Here is an 18,175-nt window from a genome sequence, read left to right on the forward strand (position 1 = left end):
CTGCAAGGTAAGTCCCCTCCTACTGCTCTAGGACTCATCTGGTCACCACTTACCCTGGAGCTTGTTTAGGCTTTTGGGCCACCCTTGGTAGTGCTCAGGGATTACTCCTGGCTCTGTGCTCAGGAGTTACTCCTGGCGGTGCTCAGGGGACCCTATGTCTGCCAAGTTCTGGCCTGAGTCATCTGTGTGAAAGGCAATCCCCCCTCTCCCCTGTTCTGTCCCTAGCCGCTCTCAATTTCCCCCCAAGATTTTTGTCTAAAAGTCGCGAAATTTACATACAAGCGGTACTACATGGAAAGTATCATGTTAAGCGAAATGACTCAGAAAGAAAGGGATAGACATAGAAAGATTGCATTCATCTGGGGAGCATAAAGTAACAAAATAGGAGAATAACACCCAAGAATGGCCGAGATTAGTACCAGGAATTTTAGTCCATGGATTGGAGGCCAACCACACATGCTAGGGGGAAAGGGAGCTCAGATAGAGAAGGGAACACCAAATAAAGGTGTTGGGAGGATCCTCCCAGGATGGGAGAAGCATGCTGAAAGTGGACTATAGACCAAACATGATTGTCACCCATTGCTCTTTTGCAAACCACAACACCCAAAATGGGAGAGAGAACAAAAGGGAATGCCCTGCCACAGAGGCATGGTGGGATGGAGGGGATAGGGGGTGGGAGGGATACTATGATCCGTGGTGGTGGGAAATGGACACTGGTGGAGGGATGGGTATTTGATCATTGTATAATTGAAACCCAAGCACAAAAATTTGTAAGTCTACAACTGTACCTCATGATGTCTCACTATTAAAAATTAAAAATAAATAATTTTTAAAAAGATTTTTGTCTAGTTAATTTCTGTGTTTGTCCCTTTTTTGGCTTTGTATCACACTTGATGGTGCTCAGGGTCCCTTGCTCTGCGTTCAGGAATTAGTCCTGGTGGGCTCTGGGGACCCCATGTGTTGCCGGGGTCTATCTGAGCTGTGTGCGTGCCTGGCCAGTGCTCTCTCACTGTATTCTCACTCACTGGCTTGCCCCCCCCCCTCCTCCCAGAGCTTTCCTTCATCTGTTTTTTTGGTTTGTTGGTTTCGGTCATACCTGGTGGTGATTGGGGCAGGCTCCTGGCTCTGAACCCAAGAATTAATTCCACCTGGCAGTGCTCAGGGCCGACTCCTACTCTGTACTCAGGAATAACACGTGGCAGGGCTCCAGGAACCCCATGTGATATTGTGGGTGGACATGGGCCCTCAGTATGCGAGGCAAGCACCCTCTCGCTATGCTATTGCTCCGAGTCCCTCCACCAACCACCTCTGAACAAACTATTTCTTTTGGTTTGGGGGCCACACCTGGCGATACTCAGGCCTTACTCCTGGCTCTGTGCTCAGCCATCACTCTTTGTGGCTCTGGACGACTCGAAGCTCTGGGTTTTCCTGACATCATTCAAACTGGTTCCACCTGCGTTTGGCCCGCCTGCCATCAAGTCTTCCAAACACCTGTCCCGGTGTCCACCAAGTCCAGTTACTCACATAATAATCTCCTTCAGCACAAAGGGAATCAGGAAGCAGAACCTCTTCATCAATCTGTCCTGCCAAGCCACAGCCCCAGCAAGATGGAGAACCTGGATCCGATGGCCCCCGAACCCCTGGGGACATCACAGCATGGGTGTGTGATGTCAGAACAAGAGTCAGCCTGAGATTAGTAAACAGAAATATTTATATTCCTAGTGTTTCTGAAGTGAGCAGATGCCATTGGACTACACAAGCACACGACAGGGACAAATGGAGATATTACTGGTGCCCGCTCGAGCAAATCAAAGATTAACGGGATGACAAGTGATCTAGATACACACTTATGTCTCTAATTATCTTTAAATACTTATAAAGATGGAACGAGGGGCCTTACTATCCAGAGGAGAAATCAGAATGGGTGAGCAGAGCAGATGGGCAAAATGGGTGAACAGTGTCTGCAGTTTCCAGTTACCTGCTTCCCAGGTCTGTCCATACTCAGAGACACCCCACACACACACACACACACTGAGACCCTCCATAAGGAAGACCGCACTGTAGCTGGGTCAAGGCAATGCTGCCTGACCCCCTCATAATATAGTTTTAAATCAAATAACATTGGAGCTGGTGCTGGAGCTGTGGGTGGGTGCATGCTTCGCATGCGTGAGATCCTGAGCTTACAAAGAAAATGTTTGGTAAAACAATGCATGTCTAAGGGGCTGGAGAAGGAGCCTTGCACGCTATGGACCAGGATTCGATCCCAGGCATCCACACGGCCCCAGAACCTGCCAGAAACGGTCCCTGAGTGCAGAACCAGGAGTTATCCCAGAGCTCTACTGGGTGTGACCTTCAAACCAAAAACAATTTCTGTATCAGATGGAGCTGGAGGGACCAGAGCCGGGGGAGCAAGAAGCTGTTTTGAAGGAAGAGGAACTCATGAAATTTAGTGATGATTATGGCAGTCAGGGAGTGAGTGTGAGCCTGCTCAGGGCACAGCGAAAGTCAGAGCACACTCAACGGACTCCAGAGCACTGCCAACACCAAATCACCACTGGTCTTGCTGCACAGTAGGAAGGGAATCCCTCTGTTCTCTGAGGGAAGCCCAGAGCGCGCTGGTCCTCCCCCCCCCACACCCCCGCCGTCGGTTGCCTAGGAGACGGGCAGCATCCTGGATAGCGGCAGCTGCGCCGCGGCCCCGCCCCCTAGTTTTCCAGCTTGTAAAGCGCGGCACCTGGACTCACCTGGGCTCGCCTAGTCGCCACTGCGTCCCTTTCCGCCCCGTGGCTCTGTCTCTCCCGGTCTCGCCAGACTCCAGGCTGAGACCAGCCTCGCGCTCGCTCGCCCCGGACCGCTCGGAACTGCTACCGTGGAGCCAGCGTGAGTGTGAGGCGGCAGTGCTGGAGGGGGGGTGCGTGGTGCGGGGTGCGGGGTGCGCAGAGCGGGGAGCGCGGTGCGAGGTGAGGGGTGCTCCTGTCTGGGTGGGGATGCGCGGTGCGGGCTGAGGGTGCGGGGTGCGAGCTGGGGGTGTGCGGTGCGGGTTGCGCGGTCCAGGTTGCGCGGTCCGGGGAGCTAGGTGCGGGGTGCGAGGTGAGGGCTGCGCGGGGTTGGGTGGGAATGTGCGGTGCAGGGTAGGGGTGCGGGGTGGGGTGAGGTGGGGGTGCATCGTGAGTCCCGGGCCTGGTTCCCGTCAGCCGTGCCCTGCGCCCCGTCCCGTAGGTCCCCCCCATTGCACCCTCCAGGCTGCCCCTTCCTGGGGTCGCAAGGAGGCTGAGTCCCAAGTTCCCGGCGCGCACCGGGACGGTGGGCGCCCCCAGTTCTTGGTGAGAAACTCGGTTCCCCTTGAGGAGAGCCCCGCTCAGGGTTGCGGGGCGGCGGTTGCTTTTGCTCTAATTTCGAAAGGCCGGGGCGCCCCCGGCCCCAGCGCCCATGCCCACATTCCCCGCGGGGTCACTGACTCTTTTCCGCTACGCGGGTCAGTGGCCGCAGCCGAGCTGTGGACGCGCCCAGGGAGGAAAAGGGTTTTGGCCACATTGGTTCTTACCAGCACCACGAGGAATCACTCCTCGTGGTGCTCTGGGAACCATATGGGGTGCCAGGGATTAAACCTTGGTTGGCCATATGCAAGACAAACTCCCTTCCCTCTGTACTCTCTCTCCCACTCCAGCTGGTACAGCTAGTAAGGTGCTTGCCCTACACGTGACTGACCTGGGTTTTACCCCCAGCATCACATATGGTCCCAGCAAGCGCCACCAGGAGTGATCCCTGAGCACAGAGCTGGGAGTAAGCCCTGAGTGCTATGGGGTGTGGCCCCAAACCCTAAATAAATAAAAATGGAAAGTTATGCATTTATGTATTAGAACATACTCAGTATAAAATTTCATGTAGGAAAAGGTAGTCCCCTGACTTAGGCTTCTCATATTTCTCAATCCATATATTACTAATATTTTTGTGTCTCCTTTGTGATTATGTATGCATGAAGGTACCTATGAACAATATGTTGGCTTTTTCCCCTCATTTTAAAAAATATCTGATTTTGGGGTGGGTGCTTCCTAAACAGCGTACAGGGGCTTTGGGGGCAGTTGGAGCTACAAGGGCTACCCCAGCAGTTCTCAGGGGGCCTCTGAACTACACCTGGGCATACTAGGGCGTGGCAGTACTAGACTTGGATTCCTGGACATGCAAGTCTCCTACTCCAGCCACTTGAGCTATCTCCGCAGCGACTTCTCTCTCTCTGGAGTGTGGTTTGGGCCACACCCTGCAGAAATGAGGAGCTATTCCTGGCTCTTGGCTGTAGTGACCCCAGGCGGTGTTCAGAGAATTAATTATATGCTAGGGATCAAACTGGGGATCAAACCAGGCCTGGCCTCATGCAAGGGTGTTTTATCTCCTGGTACTATCTCTGTTTCTTCTCTGTTTTGTTTTTGGGCCATTCCCAGTGTTGCTCAGGGTTCACTCCTGGCTCTGGGCCTAGGGATCATTCCTGGCAGGTACAGGGGATCATCTGGGGGTGTGGGGAATCGAATATGCGCTGGCTGTGTGTTGTACTAGCTCTCTGGCCCCACTCTCTGTTTCTTTTGAACACAAATGAAATGAGCTCCAGTGAACTTTCTTTTACTTACATATGCATAAATCCTATGCCTCTCAGAGAGCCTGGCAAGGTACTGAGAATATCCTGCCAGCGCGGGCAAAGCCTGGCAAGCTCCCCGTGGTGTATTCAATATGCCAAAACCAGTAACAACAGCAGGTGTCATTTCCCTGACCCTGAAAGAGCCCCCAATCATTGGGAAAAGATGATTAAGAAGAGGTTGCTAAAATCTCGGGGCTGGGAGGAATAGCGACGTTACTGGCGCCCACTTGAGTAAATTGACGAAGTGAGATGACAGTGATACAGTGATGCATAAATACATAACTAAGGTAAAGTTCTGTGTTTGACGGTATCTATCAAAAGGAAAAATGCGGGGGCTGGAGCGATAGCACAGCGGGTGGGGCTTTTGCCTGGCACCTGGCCGACCTGGGTTTGATTCCCAGCATCCCATATGGTTCACCGAGCACCGCCAGGAGTAATTCCTGAGTGTAAGAGCCAGGAGTAACCCCTGTGAAACGCTGGGTGTGACCCAAAAAAGGGGAAAAAAAGGAAAAATGCAAATTGCCATTTGGATGATCTAGAAGTATAGTTCCATAATTGGGAATTGGGGGAAGGGTGTGAGGTATTAAATTTGGATACTTTCCAGTGGTTTTCAAGCAGCATTTTTTGCATTATTTATTTATTTTTATTAATTTATTGAATCATTGTGGGAAAAGTTACAAAGCTTTCAGGTTTAAGTCTCGGTCATACAATGATCAAACACATTTCCCTTCACCAGTACTTATTTTTCACCACCAAGAACCCCAATATACCCCCCTCCCACCCCTCCCAATGCCTGTGAGGCAGATGATTCCTACTTTACCTACTTTGATTACATTAATTATTTCGACAAAAGATGCACCATTATTGTTTAGAGTTTCCACCCAACAATCAGAACTGCTGAAAAGGCATTGTGAAATAATTTGTTTTCTATAGCTGGTTATGAGAATCACATGATGTTGTGCAGTCGCAATAGTGGCCTGCGATTTTGGATTTCTAATATTTTACGTATTAAGTCTGGAGGGATTTCTGCCAAGAGCCAGATAATTACGAGATTGGTTTCATTGACTCTGGAGCCAGGGCCGTGCCGGAGAGCCGCTCGTGGGGGGGCAACTCGTGACCTCGGTAGGGCCAAGCAGCATGGTTTGGTGCAATTATGGTTTTTAGGAGGCGAAGTAGATTGCTCATATTACATTCCTGCCTTTGCTCTCCCCCAGTTTTAGTTGTCTTCATACATTCCTGCCTGGGAAGTGTTCCCAGTGACCTGGGTTAGGAATGGAGATCATGGAAATCCAAGATTTTCCCCTGTCTTCTAGCATGTTTGTTCCAGAGCAGGGGGATTTTATTTATTTATTTACTTATTTAGCCTCCTCTTTGTTGATGACTCGGGGCTGTACACACATGAGGTTGTGGTGCTCACACACTTGGCCTTGGAGACTCCTTGGGGGTCACATGCTTTAGTTGTGGTGCTTGCTGGGGACTGCACATTTACTTTGTGGCTTGTGGACACATTGCTCTCCAGGGGTCATACTCATTAAGTTTTGGTGCCTGTGTACATTCTGGTTGAAGTGCTCGCCCTGATTTGTGATGCACACACACATGATCTTTTAGTAGGGACGTACACACACTCCTGACTGCAGTGCTTGTACATTTTTCAGTTACAGTACTTGTTGGGGTTCAGTACTTAGCTTGTAGTACTTATATATGCTTACGTTATACCAGGAACATACTCTCTTGTGGCACTGGGGGTCCCATTCAGCAGAGCCTCTGGCATGTGTGAGGGGCACCAGGGAGCAAACTTGAGACTCCATGCTTTGGAAAATTGATCCATTTTTCTAGACCTCCAACAAGGAAATTTAAATCATTACTTGCTGGGAAATCTTTCATTAAAGCTTCTTGAGTAGAAGTACGGTGAGAAAAAGAAAGGTATCAATAGATGCAGAAGCAGTGTTCATACCACTTGAAATACCCCTTCTTTTTGGTTTATGAGAAGCAGAGAGGTTGGTAGACTTGTGTGTTGTCATATACATCTAATGAGTGCCAGAGATAGGTCAAGAATTTTGGACTTTTTAGCTGGGTTTACTTTTGGCAATAAGTGACAGAAAAATGTGACTAATGACTTAAAGAGAAAATATTAGCATGTGAAACATTTGCAGATAGGTTGTTAATTTTTTAATCATTTAAAAAATTTTTTAATTTAATTTTATTTTTTTGAAGTAAACTTATTTTTATTTATTTTTAAATGTTTAAAATTTTCATCATTAATGTTTGATGATGTCAGGTATAATTTCTGTTATTTTCTTGATGATCCACTCATTTATACACAATTATTGTCATAGCTCTGCTATTAAATCTACCTTCAATAAAAGACAAATAGAGAAGGGAAAGGGGCTGGAGCAAGGCAAAAACGACCAAGAAAGTAAGAGGTTTTCCTCTGAATTTCTTAGCGGGTTCCTATTCATTCTTTTTTGTTTTTCTTTTCTCCTACTTATTCTTATTGGCCAAAACTGTCCGTGATTCCTCCAAACATAGAGAGTTTCTATCCAGGAGACTTCCTCAGTAATGGCAGTGCTGAAGTATACCTGTGAATCATACCTGTGAATCACCTGTGAATCATGTTCTGTAAAGCTCTTGAGTCACATCCCTCACCCCATTTTATGGACTTTGCTAGGGTATATTCTTTTGCTTGGGATGGTGTTTGAAATTTAAGGGGTTTTTTTTTTGGTCAAGTTGATTCTTTGTTTTTTGGGCCACAATCTGGTGGTGCTCAGGACTTACTCCTGACTCTGCACTTAGGACTCACTCCTGATAGGCTCGGGGGACCACATGGGATGCCAGGTATCAAACATGGGGCCTTAGGTATGCAAACACCTTCACCGTATCACTCTCATTCTGTTGTTCATCAATTTACTTGAGCGGGCGCCAGTAATGACTCCATTCGTCCCAGCCCTGGGATTTTAGCAGCCTCTCCTTACTCATCTTTCCCAACGCTGTGGGATTGGGAGCTCTTTCAGGGTCAGGGGAATGAGACCCGTTGTTGTTACTGTTTTTGGCATATCGAATACATCATGGGTAGCTTGCCAGGCTCTGCCATGCAATAAAGCAATACTAAACAGAAATATTTATTGTACCTTCAACACTGGTGTCATGTACCACCATTAAAAGATCAACCTTACCACTCTATTATTTCTCCAGCTCCTGAATTTAAGGGAATATTTTTCTTTTTTGGGGGGTCATACCTGGTGGTGCTCAGAACTTACTCGTGGCTCTGCACTCAGGTATCACTCTCACAAGGCTCAGGGGTCCAGAGATGCTGGGGATTAAACCCATGTCAATTGCATGCAAGGCAAGCACCCTCCTAACTATGCTATCATTCTGGCCCCTCAATTTAAGTGGGTTTTTTTTTTTTTTGCTTTTTGGTTCACACTTGGCGATGCACAGGGGTTACTCCTGGTTCATGCACTCAAGAATTACTCCTGGTGGTGCTCAGGGGACCATATGGGATGCTGGGAATCGAACCTAGGTTGGCTCCATGCAAGGCAAACGCCCTACCCACTGTGCTATTGCTCCAGCCCCCTCAATATAAGTGTTTTAATTGAATTTTTGGTGGCAAGCTTTCCAACAGGAGGCCTCATAGACCTGACAATGGGTCTTGGTGATATTTGGCCTGGCATTGTGTACCACCCAGTAATATTAGGGGCCAGGTGGTAGTAGGGATCAAATTTGGGGTCCCAAACATGCAAGGTGTGTGCTCTACCCCTTTGAGATATTTCCTTGGCTCTTCAAATAAGAACATTTCTGAAGAATGAAAATTTGCAACTGGCAAAGTTATACTGAGTTCGTATACAAATTTCTAAACACCTGATGGATGCGGTATGTAAATAAAGTTGAAAATCCATACTTCCCTTTAGGAACTTATAGTCTACAAAGAGTGATTTTCATATTTAAATAATAGAAAATTGGTGGTCCACAAAGCATGATGACTTTGGAAAGCAATAATTATATAGAGAGAGGAAAATTGAAATAAAATACTATGTAATTGAATTGGACTTTGATGAGTAAGATTTGGGTTGGTAGGGTAACAAAAGTTAATGGTATGTTTTAGAAATTGGATTATTGAGGGCAGAACAAGCAAATTAGATGGGACTGAGACTAGAAATGAGAAAATGACAGATTAAGGGAGAATAAAAAATAATATAAAAACACCTACCAGTACAATCAATGACATCGTGAAGATACTCAATTAAACTTTGTATCTTTGGATTCTAACTCAGAGTGTCTTCAAGTTACCAAAAAAGCAAAGTCAACTTTACTTTGACTTGAAAAGTAAATTCTGTTATTGAGGTGCATTCTAGAACTGCAAATGTCGTTGTAAAAGCAAAGTAATTGGTAGGGTGTTAGTGTATCGGAGTATTATAAAATAATTTTCTGGATAATTTCTTTCTTTAGAAGGCGACTTGATTGACAGAGTGACAAAGAGAACTGGCAAAAACTTGTTCTGTGGGACAGTGGGAGAAAATGTCGCAACTAAAACCCTCTTATTCCTATGATGCTCCCTCGCACTTCATTAATTTTACATCTTTGGATGATGAAGATACAGAAAACGTAGATTCTTGGTTTGGTAAGTGTCTGTTTTCTCTTCATTTTTAGGTCAGTGAAACGAAAGGGAATGAACACAAAACTGAAAAAAAAAAATTTGTGCACCAAGTTTCTTTTTTGTTGGTTTGTTTTATTTTGGGGCCACACCCGGAGATGTTCATGAGATTCTCCTGGCTTTGCACTCAGAAAATATTCCTGGCAGGGCTCATGGTCCTTATGGGATGCTGGAGATCAAACCTGGCTACATGCATGGCAAGCATCCTCCCTGCTGTACTATCCCACCCACTGCACCAAGATGCTTTGTTATCCATGAAAATGATGATCTATTAGTAAAAGTCAATATTAGTTTGCTGTTAGGACATAACTGGGGCCAGCGAGATGGCTCAGAGAGCAGGAGGACATGATTTGCATGCAGAATCTCTGGATTCATCCTGGGTGCCACATGGCCTCCTGATTAAACACCTGAAAATAACCCCTGAACATGAAGCCAAGAGTAATCTCCTGAGCACTGCAAGGTGTGGCCCCAAAAACAAAAAAAGTAGGGACATGGGGATAATTCATTAAATAGTTGTGTGAAACTCTTCGCTCAACATGTCTGTGGTAGTAGCCGCCACATAAAATGTGCTCTGTTGCCATTGGGCACTGAGTGCAGTACAATCCACAATAGGGGATTGGTGATGAGACAGTCCTAGACTTTTTCAGGTGTCTTTAGGTTTTCTCTCTTCTCATTTTTGTTTAAGGATATTACATTCTATATAATTACTATCACCCGTGTAGTTTTGTTATAGCTACTACCACAGTCAAGGTATTAGTTTTAAAATCACAAGAATCCTTGTATTGGCTTTTTATTTTTGGGTTTGGTCTACACTGGCCATATTTAGGGCCTGTTCTTGTCTTGGTGCTTGGGAGTCACTTCAGGGATACTGTGACGTTCCAGGAATCGAAACCAGGTTCTTGCCTGCAGAACAGGTGCTCTAGCCTATTGCGCTCTCCCTTTGACATCCTCCCACTCCCTTCCTCAGTTCATTTTTAAGTGGAGGGATTATAGATCACTTTTCCAAATATAACCCAGTCTCTGGACAGAGTGAGGATGGACTGATGTTGGGTTGTGTGATAGGACACAAACCGTAAGACTGCGCTAAGAATGAATAGGAGTATGGTTTGGTTGTTTGTAGTACTTTAGAATACTATAAAGTGAGATCAGTGCTAGCAGAGTAATAGTTGATTGGGATATCTTCATTTTAGCTTTCTCTTTCTTTCTTTCTTTTAACAATGTAGGAGTACTGCTATTTGTTCTGCCATTGATTAAGCTGAATAGGGCATGAATTCCACATTACTTTTTTTTTCCTTTTTTTTTTCTCCTGGATCTCCTACCGTTTATTTATTTTTATTTTTTTTTTACTTCTTTTTTCTTAATTGGATCACCGTGAACAGAGTTACAAAGCTTTCATGTTTGAGATTCAACCATACAATGATGGGACACCCTTCTCTCCACCAGTGCTCATTTTCCACCACCCACTTCCCAATCCTCACCCTCCCTCTATGGCAGACAATTTCCCCAATACTTTCTTCATTTTGGACATTATGTTTTGCTCAAAATTTCCCACCACCATTCCAGCCTACCTGCCAGGGGCAGACGCTAGATAATTTATTCTCCGTTGCTCGTTTTTAAAATCCTAAGAGTTCGCACAGCCACAATTGTAAATGTAAATTTCTAGATTGTAAATGACTGGGTTTCAGAGACATCTCTGGCACTAATACATATTTTGGGATTCACTTGGGAGTCTCTGGGCCAGGGCTGTTGGTGCACTAAGATGGTGCTGGAGGCAAATCATGGGCGTGACAGCCAGTCTGCCGGGTGGGCGGGGACCCTGGGAGGGACAGCCCAGGTTCTCTGCCGCCATGCAGCCTGGAGATTCAGTCCCGGAACCCGCATACCTGGACCTTGCTGTTGAAGCTCTTGGTCACCGAGATCCCTTCTGGAGTAAGCAGGGAGACTGCACCTGCTGATCTGGGGTACCCTGGTGAAATTGGCCCAGTATGGGGCCTCGTTTTAGTTTTCTAAAATTTTGTTTTGTTTTTGGGCCACACCTGGTGGTACTCAGGGCTTACTGCTGGCTCTGTGCTCAGGGAGCACTCCTAAGGTCTCAGGGGACCATATACACACATATACGCATGTATAGTGAGGATTGAATTTAGGTCAACTGTTTGCAAGGCAAGCACCTTACTCGCTGTTTCTGCTCCAGCCCCTCAAATTCTGTCTTCTTTGTTAGGATAATTCATAATCGGGACCAAAAATGAGTTAATTAGAAGCTGCATTTGTCACTTATAATGCAGTGATAGCAGGTATCATTTGCCTGGAAATGGACTTAATGGTATCCAGTGGGGATAGCTTCTCAGACCCTGAGAAAGGAGTGTCTTACGGAAGCAATGCAGTTGGAAGAATGGATAAGATGACCATCTGTGATTCAACAGCCCTACTGGTTTATTCTCTCTCACTGGCCCACTCTCTCTTTCTCACATTCGTGGTGCTGGGGATCAAACCCTGAGCCTTACAGGTGCAAGGTAAGTGCTCTACCACTGAGATACATCACCACTCCGAATCTGTTTCTGTTCTACAAAATGCTGAGGAATGGCTATCAAATTTTTTCACAAGAAAGATATTAGCTAATAACACTACCAAATATAATCTGAAGAATTAAAAATCTGTTTAAAATTCCATTTTTTCAAAATTATCTAAGTTCTGTTAGTTTCTAATTTTTTTCCAACTAATATTGCATTTAAAATTAAGCCCACTTTCTAAAAATGACCTTAATTCTAATGTATTACCTTGTAATTTTTTTCTAAATAATCACTTTTAAAAAACATAGTTGCAGTCAGAGTATTACATTTATTTCTGAGGCTCACTGTATTCCTAAAAATGTCTATTTAAGTATGGGAAGAAGAAGGAAAAAAGTATGGGAAAACAAAACCTTGACTTCTTTGCATTGATGTTTGGGCACAGCAAAATCTAAGGTAAAAATTCCTCATGAGAGATTAGCTCCATTCCAGCCTTACATATCTCAAATTTCCCAGAACTTAAGAAGTCCAACTATTATGTCTCTTGTAAGAGCTTGGTGGGCAATGTTCTTTAAAATGAAAATGATGTTGCAGCACTCTTTACAATAGCTCTATGTATCTGGAAAAGACCTGAGTGCCCGAGGACAGATGACTGGTTAAAGAAACTTTGGTACATCTACACAGTGGAGTACTATGTAGCTGTTAGAAAAGAGGAAGTCATGAAATTTACATACAAGTGGTACAACATGGAAAGTACCATGTTAAGTGAAATGAGTCAGAAAGAGAGGGATAGACATAGAAAGATTGCATTCATCTGGGAAACATAAAGTAAAAAATTGGAGACTAGCACCCAAGATTGGCCGAGATTAGTATCAGGACTTTTGCTCCATGGCTTGGAGGCCAGCCAGACATTCTAGGGGAAAAGGGAGCTCAGATAGAGAAGGGAGCACCAAATAAAGGGTGTTGAGAGGATCCTCCCAGGATGGGAGAAGCATGCTGAAAGTAGACTACAGACCAAACATGATTGCCACTCAATGCCTCTTTTGAAAAGCACAACACCCAAAATGAGAGCGAGAACAAAAGGGAATACCCTGCCACAGAGGCAGGGTGGGATGGGGGGGGAGGCAGGGGGGAAGGGATACTGGGACCCGGATGGTGGGAAATGGGCACTGGTGGAGAGATGGGTGTTTGATCATTGTACACTTGAAACCCAAACACAAAAAATTGTAAATCTACGACTGTACCTCATGGTGTTTCACTAACAAAAATTTTTTTTAAATGTAAATGATGTAGAATAGGCACTGGTGGAGGGATGGATACTCGATCATTGTATAACTGAACCCCAAACACAAAAATTTGTAAGTCTACAACTGTACCTCATGGTGTTTCACTAATAAAAATTTAAAAATAAATAAATAATAAAATGAAAATGATGTACTCACGTGGGGTTAAAGCCGATTTATGGTTGGATAATCTTAAATGTGTTTAAATAAAGATTAGGCGCTATTTGTAGTGGAGAACCTGCAACTTTTTAACTTTTCAATTTTTTATTTAATTTTTTTATTAGTGAAACACCATGAGGTACAAACTTCCGTGCTTGCATTTCAATTATACAATGATCAAGCACCCATCCCTCCACCAGTGCCCATTCTCCACCACCACTGATCCCAGTCTCCCTCCCCCCACCCCACCTCCGTGACAGGGAATTCCCTTTTGCTCGCTCGCTCGCGCGCTCTCTCTCTCTCTCTCTCTCTCTCTCTCTCTCTCTCTCTCTCTCTCTCTCTCTCTCTCTCGGTGTTGTAGATTGCAATAGAGGTATTAAGTGTCTATCATGTTCAGTCTGTAGTCTACTTTCAGCCCGCAACTCCCATCCCGAGTGGGCCCTCCTAGCACTCTTTACTTGGTGGTCCCTTCTCTATCTGAGCTGCCTTTCCCCTCCAGCATGTGAGGCTGGCTTCTAGGCTGTGGAGTAATCCTCTTGGTACTTATCTCTACTACTATTGAATGTTAGTCTCCCATTCTCTTACCTTCTATTCCACAAATGATTGCAATCTTTCTAGGTCTGTCCCTCTCTTTCTGACTCATTTCACTTAACATGATACTTTCCATGTTGAACCACCTATATGCAAATTTCATGACTTCATCTTTCCTAACAGCTGCATAGTATTCCACTGAGTAGATGTCATCTATTCTCAGGCACTCTGTTTTTTTCCAGATTTGGGCTATTGTAAACGATGCTGCAATGAACATATAGGTGCAGATGTCAGTTCTACTATACCTTTTTTGCATCTCTGGGATATATTCCCAGAAGTGGTATTTCTGGGTCAAATGGGAGCTCAATTTCTAATTTTGTTTGATTTGGTTCTCTGTGTCTGCTGCACTTCTTTTTTTCTGTAACACATTGTTCGGTATTGTTAGTGTATTAGTTGTGTTTTTTTTTTTAAGTTTCTGTCTCTGACATATCATTTGTTTTTATTTACTTTGGATCACTTGAAGTTTGCCAAATGACTTAGAAGGGGCTTATCACTGTCTTTTAAGTCCATTACTGATTTATTTTGCTTCCTTATTGACTGTGTAGATGAGAATAATCTTACATTTTCACAGATGAGAAGGCCAATTTGGAGAATAAATTTCTGGGGAAGAATTGGGCAAGAGGATTACCTCAGAAAATTCCTTTGAGAAAGACTAATTTCCAGAAAGCTATTGTTACTCCTTTGAGAACAGGTAAGAAAGAACATCTTTTTTAAAATGCTCCCTGGGAAAATCATAGAACAGTGTGTTAGGAGTTTGAAGGATCTGGGGAAATTACCTAAATGCCATACACCTTGATTTATTGTTGTGAAACAGTTTTCATTTTATGAAAACTATGAAATTATGTGCCTCCAACTATTATTGTTGAATTTTCTCTTTCTTTGAATTTCTGTTTTTCACCCTCATGTATTTAGGTCTGTTGTTATCTTTTTGTGTTTGTGGTAGTGGGGTTTGGACCATATCTGGTAATGGTCAGGGGATATTCCTGGCTTCATGCTCAAGGGTCCCTTCTAGCAGTTTTGGGGAACCATATGCAATGCTGGGGATTAAATCAGTGTCAGCTTCCTGTACTATCTCTGGCCCAACAATTTTTCTTTCGGATTTTTTGGGGTTATTTTTTTTGTGGATATCTTGGGCCATACCCTGGACTACTCCTGCTTCTGAACTTGACACTCTTGGGGGGGTTTGGGGAACCGTATGTAGTGTCAGAGATATATGACTTTGGTAATATCAGAATTCTTTGTGATAAAATATCTCCTTTTTCCTACTGCAATATCCTTTTCTCGAATGTTGTGTATCTTTTTTGTCTTGTTTTATTTTGGGGGGGAGCGGAGGGGAGCATACCCGTCAGTGTTCAGGGCTTACCCCTGGCTCTGCACTCTGGAATCACTCCTGGCAGGGTTTGGGGTGCCAGGAATTGGACCTGGGGTTGGTCTTCTGTAGGGCAAGCATGTCCTACCTGCTGTACTGTCGCTCCAGCCCCCAAATGTTGCCTCCTTTATTAATAAACAGTTTTTATTTTGTTGTTGCTATTGTGGTGGGAACTCCTGTAGCAAGGTTCCGGAGCCATTAGAGCCACACATTTGGAGGGTGGTACTTCATCTCTTGGCCAGCCTCTGTGGAGCTCCTGGTGGTGCTAGGGGCTGAGGACATGCAGTGCAGGAGATGAAAGCCAGGGCTTTGCATGTGTTAGTATTGTGCTCAAGTTGAGCCACATTTCCGGCTCGAACCCTTATTGTTTTGTTTGCCACACCTGGCAGTGTTCAGGGGACTATGTAGTGCCAGTGAAAGCTGGGTCTCCAGCCTGCAAAACGTTCTGTTCAGTCCTTTGATCCATTTCTCTGGTCTTCATACTATTTTTAACTGAACTCTTGGCACAATACACACTAATGTAGTTATATCAGCACTATTTGCAGTTTGATATACGAGTACTGTTTGATTTCAGGTTAGTTTGATGCATTTGCATTCCTCGATTCCTTAAGTTCCACGTCCAACCCCTGGGCCACATAAAGATGATTTGCCTTGCTTATTCGGGACAAGTTTATTTCATCATCCATACAGAATGATAGAAGAAAAAGACATTATTATTTTGGGTTTGGGGCCATACGCAGCTGTGTTCAGGGCTTACTCCTGGCTCTGCACTTAGGGATTACTCCTCAAGGCTTTGGGGGACCATGTGGGGTTCTGGGGATCAAACTCAGGTCAGCTGTGTGGAAGGCAAGTGCCCTACCCCCTGTACTATCACTCGACCCCTCTTATTAATATTTAGTGAAACAGGATACCTTTTAATTGAACAAATTTACTTAGACATGACTTACAGAAAGAGAGAAAACATGCTCAAGAACCCTCTTTCTACATGGGCTCCACAGTAGAAAAAAGAAGAAAGAGACAAGCAAGTGATATTCATGTTCAGGGGAGAATTCCTGCTGAGAGAGCAAGCCTATTATTATGATAGTTGTAATTATTTGGCTTTTAGGCCACACCTAGTTGTGCTCAGGGGTCGCTTCTGGCTCTGCACTCAGGAATCACTCTTGGCAGTGCTTGAGGGACCATATGGGATGCTGGGAATCGACACTAGGTCGGCCACGTGCCAGGCAAGTGCCGTGTCTGCTGTACTGTTGCTCTGGCCCCAGATTTTAGTGATACTGTATTGCTGATAAGGGATTCATTGCTTATCACATTGGTTGATTCTTAGGTGATTCTTTTTATCTTAGAATTATTTTTTTATTCTTTTATCTTTTTATCTTATTCTTTTTATTTTTATCTTCTGGAAGTAGAAACTTCCAGAATTTTATCTGTTTATATTTGGATATGATATGAGGATGTGTATGGGATACTTTTTTCCTAAGGTGGTATCTTGATGTTTCATTTCTGCTTCAACTAAAGAAGCTTTTATAAATTGGCCTTCTCCTTAAGATTTCTCTGCAACTAAGTTCTGTTGCTGAGGATAATTTTTCAACCTAGGATCCTGTATTAAGGGGTGTGTGTGTGTGTGTGTGTGTGTGTGTGTGTTTTCTATTTATAATTCATTCGCTTGACATATGTATGGCTTTTGGGGTCACATACAGCGATGCCAAGGGGTTACTCCTGGCTCTGCACTCAGAAATCACTCCTGGCGGTGCTTGGGGGACCATATGGGATGCCAGGGATGGAACCCGGGTCAGCCTACCCACTCTAGCCCCCTCACTTGGCATTTTAATGCTGACTAGTATATGTTCTTTTGCAGTTAACAATATGTACAAAGAGGCAGAAAAAGAAAATCTGGTGGAACAGTCCATTTCATTAAATTCTCGTTCTTTCCCAAAAGTCAAGGGAACTAAGACAAGAAGTACTCCAAACCAACCTCAGAGGTAAGACTTTCAGGGTTTGAATGTGGAGGTTAGACGAATAATACTTCAAGAATGGTTACTTGACAGAGCACTATTATGTATAAGATTCTGTACAAGACTGTGTTCTCTTATTTGATCTTTGTAACGTGAGTTTTAGGTAATAAGCTGAAATTTTTATGTAAGGGGTACTAAGCTGCTCATTAAAGGTAAGTTTTATTTCAGAGCTATGATTCACCCCATCAATTCGATTTCAAAACCTTGCTTTGTCTACCATTGACATGTTTGCAATTGTACATTTACTTTAACAGATCTTCATGGATCAATCTTAACTGTTGTATGTTTTAAAAATTGGAATTGCCTATAATGTTCTTTTATATCTCATTATTCATTCTCCAGTAGATCAATATTTGATTGTTTCCATTTTGGAACCATTATGGTTAAAGCTGATATGAATACATAGGTCTTTGTGAGGGCAAGAGTTTCTCCCGATTGAATTACTAGGCCATCTGGTTCAGTGTGTCTTCATAAGGAGCAGCCAGAGTATTTTCCAAAGTGACTACCACTTTCTACTCCCACTAGTGCTATATGAGAGTTCAAGTAGCTTCACATCCTAGCTAACCCCTTGGTAGTCTCAGTCTCTTCAATGATAGTTTATTATATTTTATTCACATACTTATTTTGTCTTTTGGGCCCCACCTGGCTGTGTGGTCTGGAGTTGCTCCCAGCAGCTCTTAGGGATCCTAGGGTTCTGGGGATCAGATTTGCCTGCTTGTAAAGCATGTGCTCAGCTCATTGAACTTTCTCTAACCCCTGTCCACTGTCCTCCTGTTGTTCGTCTATTTGCTTGAGCGGGCCCAGTAACATCTCCACTTTTGAGACTTGTTGTTACTGTGTTTGGCATATTGAATACGTCACGGGTAGCTTGCCAGGCTTTGCTGTGCTGGCGAAATACTCTCAGTAGTTTGCCAGGTCCTCCGAGAGGGGCGGAGTAATTGAACCTGGCTTGGCCAGGCTGGCTGCGCACAAGGCA

General features: G+C 44.4%; 1 protein-coding gene across 1 annotated transcript in view; it reads left to right on the plus strand.

The window, feature by feature from the left end:
- Positions 1-9,145: 9,145 nt before the first annotated feature.
- The window catches only part of LOC130017471 (targeting protein for Xklp2-like), a 37,540-nt gene continuing 28,510 nt past the window's right edge, over positions 9,146-18,175 (plus strand). Inside the window, exons 1-3 of the mRNA XM_056108174.1 lie at positions 9,146-9,248; positions 14,390-14,509; positions 17,043-17,166. Coding sequence (XP_055964149.1) covers positions 9,146-9,248; positions 14,390-14,509; positions 17,043-17,166 — 347 coding nt within the window. The remainder of the gene's footprint in view (positions 9,249-14,389; positions 14,510-17,042; positions 17,167-18,175) is intronic.

This window comes from Sorex fumeus, unplaced genomic scaffold (genome assembly GCF_029834395.1).
Source record: "Sorex fumeus unplaced genomic scaffold, SorFum_2.1 ptg000197l, whole genome shotgun sequence".
Taxonomy (NCBI): Eukaryota; Metazoa; Chordata; class Mammalia; order Eulipotyphla; family Soricidae; genus Sorex; species Sorex fumeus.